The sequence below is a fragment of the Myotis lucifugus genome, unplaced genomic scaffold (assembly GCF_000147115.1).
Source record: "Myotis lucifugus unplaced genomic scaffold, Myoluc2.0 scaffold_37, whole genome shotgun sequence".
Taxonomy (NCBI): domain Eukaryota; kingdom Metazoa; phylum Chordata; class Mammalia; order Chiroptera; family Vespertilionidae; genus Myotis; species Myotis lucifugus.
The window spans coordinates 6,217,032-6,229,503 of NW_005871085.1; the positions used below are offsets into that span (position 1 = coordinate 6,217,032).

Genomic DNA, 12,472 nt, shown 5'->3' on the forward strand with positions numbered 1-12,472 from the left:
CCTCAGCCCTGCTGCGGCCATAACACGCCAGCAGGGCACACGTGGAGTGTGTGAGCGGCGCCGGACTGCCCTCCCGGGCGCTCAGCTGCTCCTGGGCCAGCAGCCCGCACTCACCGTCCCCCTCCGCCCCTCCGCCGCCCGCGGCTCCCTCCCCGCCGCTGGCCGAGCGCCCGCCCCGCCTGGTACCTGCGGACGCCCGTCCTGGAGGCCGCTCCCTTCCAGGCGGTCAGAAAGGCCATGGCCGCGGCCGGACTCCGGGGGCGCTGGCGGCCCCTCGTGGCGGCGGCGGCGGCGGCAGCGGCGGCTCTGGCGGCGGCACCTGGACGGGGCGGGCGGGGTGGGCCGGAGGCTCCTCCCCAGCCAGGCCCGGCCCGGCGCCTTCCTGCCTGGCCCGGGAGTCGGTGTCCCCTCCCCCGGCAGACCCCGGGACCCGGGGCGAGACCACTTCCCCTCCAGAGCCATCCGGACCCATCCTTAGTCACAGGGGGAAACTGAGGCTGCTCATGGTCACAGAGGGGAGGGGGAGGGGGGGCGGAGAGGGGCGCCAGGACCACCCCAGGCCTCTCCACTCCCAGCCTCGAGCTGGTGCAGATGGACGGTGGCGTCGCCAATGCCTTTCCCTGCTGCCCAAGTGCAGAACCTGTCTCGCTGGGCGGCACCTGAATTGGGTCAGAGGCCTGGGACTCCTGCTGAGCCCGGAGCAGGGGGCAGCCCGCGACAGAGGTGGGAGGAGCTGCCCAGCCCGAGAGGGGAGGCTGCCGGCCTGGCCAGGATCTGGGTCAGGACCCCATTCACAGACGTCTCATTCCCAGCACCCCGGTGGGAGGAGGTGATCAGAGGAGACTGAGCCACAACCGTCTCCAGTACAAACTTTGTTTGAAATTCCATATTTTGTCTTAGGTCATGTGCACTTTTACTTTAAGTAACTGCGAACATGAAGAAGCATCAGCCCCGGAGCCAGGTGAGCCCCTACAGTGCAGTGCAGCCCAGCTGGCTCCGTGGGAGGCTCAGGCTCAACTAAGGCTGGGAGCTGGGGAGCACCTGGGGGAGGAGTTCGAGAGGATCACTGGGCTCCAGCACGAAGGATGGGTGTGGGGCCCTGGAGAGTTCCCTCAGTGAGAGAGGATGGGGCTGAACACGGGGCAGGGCAGGGGCAGGGTGGCTAAGGGACCATTTCTGTCTCCTTTTGGGCTGGGTGTGTATCCTAGGCACTTGTGCAACGCAAATTGTGTGTCTAAAAAACGGTGATTGGTCTGACAAGTAGGGGACATTCTCTAATGTTCCAAGCCTTAAGCCAGCTGTTTTACACACATTCTTTCTTAGTTTCATCTTATGAAACACCCACCCCCACTTTTACCACTGATGAGACAGGCTCAGAGGGGTTGCTTCCCCTGAGACCAGGCTGTGCAGCCAGGGCTGACACCAGGTCTTTCTGCTCCATCTGGTGCTTCCCCCACTTGCCTGGGGCCCCCCGGGCGGCTGAGCATGGAGGGGGCGGCCTGTGCACAGCAGAAGGCAGAAGACTCAAGGATTGCCGGGGCAGTTTCTCTCACTTTTCCTCGGCAGGCAGCAGAGACAACATGACCTTTCCCCCTTTCTCTGAGCACTCATGTCTTGGGTCAACAGGGCCCAAGAATGCTGCCTATCTGACCACAAACCTAGAGCTTCCAGATCTGGAAATTCCAGTTACAGTGCACCCAGGGGCCCTAACCCTCAGCCCACAGAGCCTTGTCCAGCTCGGCAGTGTTGTATACTGCAGGCAGCCAGATCACAGGCATGAGTACCACAGGGCCCCAGAAACCTGGTCTCTTAAAGGCCCAGAGCCCAGTCTCATCCCAGTGGGATTAAAGTCCCATCCAGCCTCTGAGCCCATAGCCAACACCACTTCCTCCAGGAAGCCCTCCTGTATCTCCCCAATGGAGGAGTCACTCCCTCTTTGGAGGTTACATTTTTATCTTCCTCACAGCATTTAGTACTACACTTTTTAATCCTTATATTAGTTATCAATGACCATATGAGTCTCTCTCTTCAGATTTCTGTCTCACATCTGTGTCTTCCATGGACCCTACCACCACTGCTGCAGGTAGCAGGTGCTCGGTGTTGAGTAAATGAAGAAGGAACTAAAATTTATCAAGTTTCTACTCAGTGGCAGGCACTACACTGATGACCTTACATTCACTACTTCTAATCCTGACAACTCTGCTCTGAGAACATTTGACTCAGAAGTTTAGAAATGTTCCTGAGATCGGATTAGGAGCTGGGATTTGGTAGCAGGGTTCTCACACTTCAAAGCTAGTTTCCTGTTCTTCTTCCCCCTTTTCTCCTTTATCCTCGTCATTATCATCATTTATTTAAAGCCACGTTAGGCATTATTCTAAACCCTTTACATGCTTCATTATTAGAACCACCCTGTCAAATGTCTCCTTTTACAATCCCAATTTCTATAGCTAAGAAAGTGAGGCAGAAGATTAAGTAACTTGCTCAAGATCACAACGGCTAATTAAGTGGCAGAGCTAGGATTCCACCCAAGCGCCAGACTCGAGTCTATATCTGAAACCTAGCCCGTCTGCCTGCCACACACACACTTAGAATGCACACAGCATTTATGAACCTCTTTCCCAACGCTTATCTTAGTTTGAATCTCATAACAACCCCAAGGTTTTATTCTTGCCTTTGCTCTCGAGACAGACTGCCTCGGTTGGAATCTTGGCCTCACCACTTGATAGTTGTGACTTCAGGCAAGTTACTTAACCTCTCTGTTTTCTCATTTGTAACAACAGCACTTAGCGAAAGGATTATTGTGAGGACTAAATGAGTTAAGGCAAACAATACAGACTAGTCCTGGACACATAGTGTGTGTTATGTGCACTTTTACTATGTGACACTTTTATCCATAATCAGTGAATAATGTGTTCTGGATCAATAAACTTTCAAGATGACTGAAGTTTATTCCATTTAATCATAGACATTTTTTCTAAAATGTATTGTTAGCTTTTCTGTCTTCTTCAACATGGACATGACAGCTCTCAGTGAACATCTGCCAACTGCCACGTAATAGGAACGAAGACTTTGTATCCATCATCTTTAATCCTCACAACCCTCTGAAGTAACTGTTATCACCACTGAGAACGAGGGGTTGAGAGATTTAATCAACGTCTTGTAGCTAGGAAACGGAAAGGCCAGAGATTAGACCCATGTTTATCAGACTCCAAGGTCTGGGTTCTTTCTATGAGGCCAGGAATCCCTTTTTTAAAAAAAAAATCCTCGTCCGAGGATATTTTTTTCCAAATTACAGAGTGGAAGGGAGAGGGAGACAGAGAGAAATGCAGATGTGAGAAAGACACATCAATTGGTTGCCTCTGCATGGCCCTGACCAGGGCCGGGAGCCTGCAACCAAATTATATGCCCTTGACTGGAACCGAACCCAGGACCCTTCAGTTTGCAGGCCCATGCTCTATCCCAGTGATGGCGAACCTATGACACCTCTGACACGCGAACTCATTTTTTTGGTTGATTTTTCTTTGTTAAATGGCATTTATTTTTATTTTTTTATTTGTATCCACTTTTAGTAATGATATGCTATGAAAAAACGTGGCATACCATCATAGCCATTTTAAAGGGAAGACTACTTTTGCATGGTGTCTGGCTGTGTAAGCTACTGACAAAAAGAACACAGTATTCAGCCATGCCTTTAAATGGCATTTAAATATATAAAATAAATATCAAAAATATAAGTCTTTGTTTTACTATGGTTGCAAATATCAAAAAATTTCTATATGTGACACAGCACCAGAGTTAAGTTAGGGTTTTTCAAAATGCTGACACGCCGAGCTCAAAAGGTTCGCCATCACTGCTCTATCCTAACCGGCTAGGGCAGGAAACCTCAGGAAGCTGCAGTGAATCAGGGCTTTCTTTGAGAACATCAGTTCTTGCTGAGGGCCCAGGGTTGCTGCTTAGTCTCTTAGGTGTGCAAAAGGCAGCCTGGTGTTGTGGACGAGCAGATCTCAGAGCTAAGGCACCTGGGCTGGACCCTGGCTTGGTCCCTACGAGATTGGGGGGGCAGGGGTCTTGGCCACGTCACGTCCATCTGTTTATAAATCATGTTTTCTGTTATAAGTATTGGGTAATATATTGAGAGCTTTAGTGCCAGGCCTAGAGAAGTCCCTAGTAAGTGTCAGCTAGTTTTCCTTCTCTCTTTCCACAAAATACAGTCATGCACCACATAACGATGTTTTGGTCAATGCTGGACTGCATATATGACAGTGGCCTCATAAGATTAGAATGGAGCTGTAAGAAATGGAAGGGTATGTGTTTGAGGAGCAATACTTTTTTCTCTGATGGGAGCAATATCTGTGGGGCTTGGTAGTAGATTCCCTCTCACTCACAGCACCTCAGTTTTGAGTGCACACATCACATCCCAATCAGCCAGCCACTGACTGTTCAGCACACAGGAGCCTGTCTTCCCCCCACCTCGTGCGCCATATTCAGAGGGCGCTATAGCCCTCCCTGATGTAGCCTGATGGTCTGCAGAGGACACTGCTGTACATTCTTTGTGAAGGACCCAAGATCCCATACAAGGACACAGGACCACAGGAGCTACCTCAACAAGTACGAAGTGCCGCTGCCACTTGAGTAAAGGCGTTCTATGACAGTGTGGAGCAGCCTGTCCCTGTATTTTGCAAATATTTTCAGGTTGTAATGATGTAAAGCACAGATAAATTTCATTTCTTCCCATTGATTCAATGCCAGAGAGAGCCCTTTGTGCCAGATGGGGTCCATGGAACCCAAAACAAATGTCAAAGTCAAAATACTGAGTCATCAGTTCTATAACCTCTTCAACACGCCACTTTTTTTTTTTTTATCAATACAACAAAGTTCCTTAATCTTACAATTGCTCCAATGTGTACTAGCCAAAACCACATTGCCTTGACAATCCCCTGTGCTCCTTTATCTTCTCTCTCCAACCTGATTTCTTATTCCTATTGGTCCTCAGGCCATCTCTCACTCCCTCCTGACAGTCACTACTATGGTGATCTACGCCTAACCCGGCCAGTTCCTCCCCCTGATACTTCCAGTCAATCCAGCCCACACCCTGATCATGAAGCAGCACTGACAGCTTTGATGCTCGAATTCTGACGCTGTGAGAAGGGGAAGGGCCTGTGGGGCAGTGTTTATAAAATCTACAGTAGTGGACAGTAACGTCCTAGAATTCACTCCCCACTCACTCACTCACCCAGAGCAACAACTTCCAGTCCCACAAACTCCATTTCAAGTAAGATGTATGGATAGTTTTATTATTACTTAAAGTTTATTGTTCTCATAGTTACAGGCTACAATTTAGAAGTTTGAAACATAAGAGAAAATTCTATTAAGAGAGAAACGTGAACAAGTCCGTAGAAGATGGTTAACACTTTGGAAGTGGTGCCACTTGCTCTCAGGATACTTATCTGTCCTTTTCAAGCACAGGCTGTGGAGCCAGAGTCAACAGTGTAAAATATAATCAAAAATGACTCTACGACATTCATCCTACACAGGTGAGTGTAAAGATAGAGATATATATTTATATTTATATAATATATACATAGTTTAATATAATAATGGTCCACTGAGTATACACATTTTAACAAAAGGTAAGAATCTGTGTAATCCAGTTAAACATACATAAGATTAGGGTACACTTATTACATCAAAAGGTGGTGTTTATAAGTTACAGAGAGTTAATATTTTTCAGAGTGTTTTTTTTTAATTAAGAAAAATATTTTTCAAACATCTGTTCATTTTCCCAGTGCAAAAGAAGGTTGTTCAAGTCAACTTACCTTTTTCCTGAAGTGTAAGGGGAAGAAAAATACCCAAAACCACTACCTACCACAACTCCCAACACCACCTTCTTAGTCAACTTTTGTATATATCCTCAGTCACTGGATCAGTTTATCAAAATTAAACCTGGTGATTATGATTCAGCCCTTGCTTCATATGTATGCCTTTTATGCTGTTTCAATTTACAAAAGTAGAAAAAAGCAGTGCAAGAAAGTGGTTTGAGTTTGTTTTAAACTACAGCAGTCCAATTGTGTGTGGAGGGGAAAAAAAGCACCATTTCAAGATGAAATGAATTGGGTATTTTAGAATTTATTCATAGGCTAAGCAATGTTACTCTGATTATCACAGATCAATATCACTTTGATTTGGTAACCAGAGAGACTTTAAATTTATTTTTAGATGCATCTTTCTTTATCTTGGTAAATAGGTACTGAATACATTACCTAAGTCAGTAACTGATGTTGAGAAAAAATTACAATTAAAATTTACAGCCCACTTCACAGTCTATTTCAAATTTACCTTGTATGCTAGGTCAGTTTCACAAGAGATGGGCTTTTAACACACGAAGAGCTCTAATAATTTGGCAGGTCTCTTCTCTCCCAATTATAAAAACAAGACTTTTCCTTTTTTTGCTAGCCTGCCATTTTCATAGTCAAAAACATGAAGAGAATAAACTGCTTTAAACCACAAAAATGAGCAATTTGATTTAATACATGCCACTTTTTCATTTGATTCAGTGAAAGTTTTTACATTTCAAGTAACTGAGCCTTCATTAAAGGAAAAAAATATACATACAAAAAATTAAAGTACCTTCCAGTTCTAGCTTGCTAAAGTTTCTTCTGCAAAAGTACAAAAATAAACCTGCCATGAACTAAAGAGGACAGTGCCACAGCCCGGCAGAATGACTGCCATGTTACGATTTTTGTTTGCCTTATACTGATGGGTATATTTTAGATGATAAATTTTCTCCACTGTTTAGCACTTAAAAGTATGGAGAGGTATCTTTCTATCTGAAATTCTTTAAATTCAGAAAAAAAATTTAATATGTTTCACACATGAGGCTTTAATGTTTTTATTTAGGAAAAGATTGCGTCTCAAGCTGTGACGGTTCAATCTAAAGCATCCCCTTTTCAATAGTGGAGTCAATTTATGCAAAATATTTTTCCTTGTCTATAAAAAACAAATTAAACAGTCTTTTGATTCTATGGAAACACAAACATGCACTTTAAACTAGCCAATCTGCACTATCATAAATAGGATGTTCTTGCCCTTCCCCTCCCTCACCCATTAAAACTAGAGGAGAATACTGCAAATTTTAAGAACCCCACTGGCTATCATCAGAGTAACTTCAGAACAAGGGTAGCACAGGGGTGAAGCTATTTCTCTATATCCTAGAAGGCAGAAGCTTGGGTGCTCTAGCTTCACAAGTGAGAGTAGCAGAGGCAGGCAAAAGCGCACAGTAAATGCACACGAGAACAGGGACCTAGGTGAAGCTGTCTGACTGGGTTACTGCTTTTCTGGGGTGGGGAGAAGACAAATCTGAAATGAATTTTAAAAAGACAAATACACTTTTGTCACATTTACAGGAATCTCAAACCTATGCTCATAGGTAGTTTCGATATACACTGTAAAGAGCTTCAGTATTCAGGGAGAAGAGTACTGTATGGTTGACAAGGGACAGGAGAATTCCTCATGCTTCTGAAATCTCCGATTTGCTGAGTGCAATAGCCAGTTCTAAGTCTTCTTGTTCTTGCTGATTCAGTCGGGCAAGCCTCTGCTCTTCCTCTCGCTCACTTTCCCTCTTGGCCCATTCGATCATATCTTCCTCAGAGGGATACTACCGTGTAAAAGATGAATGAATGAACAAATGAACAGATTAATGAGTAAAACAAATAAAAAGAAAAGAAGGAAAAATAGTTACTATAAATGATATTAACTACTTGTTTCACCTGAAGGACTCTGGGAATAGTCTTGTTACTTGTTAAATTTTTTTCCTGAAAACACATTTCGTTTTACTCGTTCCTAAATGTAATTTTGTTTTTAAAAAGTAATGCAGTTTACAGATAGCCAGTCTATAAAACTAAACATTAAAAAATCATTTAAAAAAGTATATGCTTAAGGTGATTTAAGTAGATTTAAAAACAGGAGAGGGCTAGCCTTTTTATCTAATATAAAACATCTACTACTTCACCTTCATTGAGCATCCTCACATGATAAATCATTTTCAACTTAATTCCACCGGTGATTCCCTCCCTTAATCTAACCTTCAGGTACAGAAAAACGATAAAGCAAAGAATGTGATGATCCTGCTATACATAAAATAAGAGTACTAAACAAGATGTGGACCAAATCTTTTCTTTCAAATGCATTATAAAGATTTTTGGCAGGCACCGAGAACTTTTTGACCGAGTCTAAATGAAATCTTAACACCCGTAATTAGGTCAGGGAAATAGTTTTATCTATCCAAAAAAGCAATCTTGGCAGATACGAAGTAAAAAAATTCTCCTTGCAACCTCCCAGGATTGCATCTGGAGAGTGGCTAATACTTTGCCAGAAAAAAAAAAAAATCTCCTTGCTTTCAAGTTCTGTCATATAGAGGAATACCACAACAGGATGAATATCATAATAGGGTGAAATGATAGCTTTTTTTCCTTTGGAATTAGAGAGACTTTAAATTTTTTAATACTTAACAAATCTTTCATAATGAAAAAAGAAAGACATTCTTATTATGAGCTGCTTTACATTATGCTATATTGAGATTCTGGAGTATGAAATAAGCAAAATGCCTCAACTACTGTTCAAGAATCATTCCAAACAGGTTTTGATTTGATGAAATTATATTTAGATATTAAATGCCATAAACTGTCAGAAGGTTATTTTATATCAAGAGGGTTGTAATCTCCTAAGAAGAGCAATTCTTGATTGTATGCTTGAAACAACTCAAATTTCATCTAACAAAAGTTAGGTCAGTAAAATCCTGACATTCCATTTTCCAATAATCAAGATACTGATTCCTATTCTGCTCCTTCACATCCATAAGAAGCCACTGGTGCTTAGAGTACAGATTCAAAACCTAGGTAGCTCAGTTTCATTCATCTGACTTAGTTGTATACAGATTCCTGCCTACCTCCTTTCTAACTAGAAATGGCTGCTGGCTGAGTGACCCAATGCTACACTGACGGAGACATACAGACTGCGACCAGGGTCTAAATCTCCTATTTCCAAAATCATCTCAAGGGCTTAAAGCAGTGGTTCTCAACCTTCCTAATGCTGCGACCCTTTAATACAGTTCCTCATGTTGTGGTGACCCCCAACCATAAAATTATTTTCGTTGCTACTTCGTAACTGTAATTTTGCTACTGTTATGAATCGTAATGTAAATATCTGATAATGCAGGATGTATTTTCATTGTTACAAATTGAACATAATTAAAGCATACTGATTAATCACAAAAACAATATGTAATTATATATGTGTTTTCCGATGGTTTTAGGCGACCCCTGTGAAAGGGTCGTTTGACCCCCAAAGGGGTCGCGACCCACAGGTTGAGAACCGCTGGCTTTAAGTGATAAGTAGAGGGAAATTCCTTTGTTATAGAATCTGGGAAAATAAAACTTTGTTAGCTACTTTAAGAATTTTAATTTTTAAAAATCCTTGTTTCTTATCAAATAATGGTGGAAAAGGTCATTGCTTTATGTTGTTCCAGAGTGACACCTCCATAGCTGGTTTTCTCAGTTCTGGGATGTTACAGGCCCTGCCTATGCCATTATCACAGCATCCTTCCATTTGTTTTCACTGGTCTACCTATTTTAGTCAGTTCTGGGAGCATGCAGAGTAAATATGGAAGGCTAGAGAATTAGAGCCCTCCAAATAATTAAAGATTTGTTTAACTCTTGATGATTATATTTATTTCATAAAATTGACATTAAAAAGCACAGCTATATAAAGCCAGAGTTTTACTTTCTATTCAAAGAGTCCTTGGCCCTATCCTGTCATATAATAGTTGCTGACTGGTCTCCAGAAATCAACAAAGCTTTATACACAAACACACACACACAGTTACAAATACACAAGCTCATTATTGGCATTTACCCAGTGGGCAGAGAGCAAATAACTGTCTAATGGCCCATCATCCATAACAATTTACAAAATAACAACAGTAAGGATTTTATTTATGTTGTTTACTAAAACGAAGAGAAGGGTTTACAACAACTGGTATATATCACAAGAACTAAGACTACTAAAATCACTTGTGCAATGGAGTAATTTTAGAACCATCCTAACAGAAGCAAACAGAGGTTTTGGTTGGGGGAAGAATAAAGATCACTTTTAGTATGTTAGTAAATTTAATTGGAAATAAACAAATTTGGAAGACTCCAAAATAATCTTTAAAAACCCTTCAAACTATAAATGGAAAGATTCTCCCCCAAACAGCCCATTCACAGTACTTACAGCACTGAAGTTAGCAAAATTGCTTGGGTCAGCCTCTTTATTGGTAGTGGTAGTAGTAGTAAATGGATCGCAAAACATATCAGGATCTTTTTCTTTGGGGCTATCATTGCCTGGGAAAGGCTGAAATGGATCATTCAGTTTAAAGGGATCGGAAGAATCCAATTTGTTGATGGGTCTTTTCCCTGGATCAAAATCATTACAATTAACTCAACTAGTAAATACAGCAAACACAAACACACAAGAACATGAACACAGGAAGCATGAAGAACTGGGGGTGGGGGGCAGGGTTGAGTGCCCAAAACACATTCTCCATATGCTCTTAAATGGCCACACCAACATCTATCTTCAAATTTTTCACACATAACCTCTCAACTATATTCCAGCTCCATGAAGGTAAATTCGGTCAGGATTCCTATTTCTGCCTGGGGTAAACCCTTTTCTTCCCCAAAATAGCATGTTCCCAGGAAAAGAGAGAAGAAAAGATATAACAGGAGAATGACAAAGAATGTCAATGGCCTCATCTATTAGAATCTCAGCCTGATTCAGTTACCCACTTGTGGCAGTAAGGGCAAATGACCTTTGAAAAATGCTGATATTCTTCTGATTTTTCTCTGGATCTATATATAACATTTGGGAACATGAAATTAAAAATTTACTTTGCCACCTAGAATACATCAAACTGAAGAATAAAGAGACTGTTTTGAAGCACAGGGCCTAAATCTTCGTGTTTGCTGATAAACTAATCTTTGACCAAACAACAGCATCATAATTTTCAAGCAAGTTCTCAAATTTTAAAGTTTTAAATTTAACACTTCCTGAAGAAAATTAAGAACAGGTGTTAAAATATCTTCCATCACTTTAATAGCTTACAAAAGATGTTCATATTTCACATCTCAGTGGATCCTTCCACCAATCCTGTGAAGGTAGCGAAATTAGAATACTGCCACCATCTAACAGCTCAGACAGCTGAGGCTCAGAAATTACACACTCAGGATCACCGAGCTCGTCAGGGCATATTCAGAATTAGAACCCAAACTTTGAGCTCCCAGTCAAGTACTCTCTCCAACAAACCATCCTTTCCTTGATCTTTCTATAGTGATATACACTCACTCTGCTGAAGATTTAGCTAAAGCACTAGTATATTATTTTATTTAGGACTTAAAAAATAACTTCACTATTGGCATTATATAGTTCTAAAAGTTAAATGAGCAAACTGACTCTTATTTGTTTAATATATAGACTGACAACCTTACCCTCTAACAATATATGATATAGGCTACTTTTCCTTAAAAGATAGAAATCACTTGTTTACCTAACTTTTCAACAGATAATTGAGTATTAACAATTGAATATGAAATTTCTTTAAATCAAGGAAGAAGAAATAATCGTCCCAAGAAATACCATAGGGAGGTTATTATGAAAAGGCAAGAATAGTAATCAAGCCTGGCTGGTGTTGCTCAGTGGTTGAGCATCGACCCATGACCAGGAGGTCATGGTTTGATTCCTGGTCAGGGCACATGCCCGGGTTGTGGGCTTGATCCCCAGTAGGTGACGTGCAGGAGGCAGACAATCAATGATTCTCTCTCGTCATTGATGTTTCTCTCTCTCTCCGTCCCTTCCTCTCTCTGAAATCAATAAAAACATTAAAAAAAAAAAAAAAAGCCCTCGCTGGTTTGACTCAGTGGATAGAGTGTCAGCCTGCAGACTGAGGGTTCTTGGGTTTGATTCCTGCCAAGGGCACATATTTCAGTTACAAGCTCGATCCCCAGGCATATGTGAGAGGCAACTAATTGCTGTGTCTCTCTCACATCGATGTTTCTCTCTTTCTCTCTCACTCCTTTCCACTCTCTCTAAAAATCAATGAAAAAATATTCTTGGGTGAGGATTAACAACAACAAAAAAGAATAGTAATCTATAGTCCTGTGCTCAAAATTTCCCAAGGAATGAGACATGATTAAAAGAACAATGTACCAGATGTGTCTTCTCACATGACAACCTAGTAGCACAGCTACTCAGGGGATTTGTCCCTTTTCTTTGGATAGTGCTAAAGATTAAAAAAAATAAAAAATTAAGAATTTATTCCCAGATCCCAAAAAACCACTTTTATAAAACCAAGGCATCTTTCATTAACTGAGGTAAAAGATTTTTCTTCAAGAAAAACAATTAATTAATTTATTTCAATCACTATATTGCTAAATGCTGG

At 41.8% G+C, this 12,472-nt stretch overlaps 2 protein-coding genes and 1 non-coding gene across 3 annotated transcripts in view; all 3 read right to left on the reverse strand.

The window, feature by feature from the left end:
- The window catches only part of TTC39A (tetratricopeptide repeat domain 39A), a 48,827-nt gene extending 48,518 nt beyond the window's left edge, over positions 1-309 (reverse strand). The window contains exon 1 of the mRNA XM_006087304.3: positions 187-309. Within this exon, the coding sequence (XP_006087366.1) occupies positions 187-239 (53 nt within the window). The 5' untranslated portion in view covers positions 240-309. The remainder of the gene's footprint in view (positions 1-186) is intronic.
- A 3,242-nt stretch (positions 310-3,551) lies between these two features.
- On the reverse strand, positions 3,552-3,689 carry LOC111825720. The gene has a single exon (XR_002828923.1). It is a non-coding gene; the product is annotated as a small nucleolar RNA SNORA15 (small nucleolar RNA).
- Positions 3,690-5,286: 1,597 nt separating this feature from the next.
- Positions 5,287-12,472, reverse strand: part of EPS15 (epidermal growth factor receptor pathway substrate 15) — a 112,190-nt gene continuing 105,004 nt past the window's right edge. The window contains 2 exon segments of the mRNA XM_006110087.3: positions 5,287-7,654; positions 10,270-10,451. Of these exon segments, the coding sequence (XP_006110149.1) occupies positions 7,508-7,654; positions 10,270-10,451 (329 nt within the window). The 3' untranslated portion in view covers positions 5,287-7,507.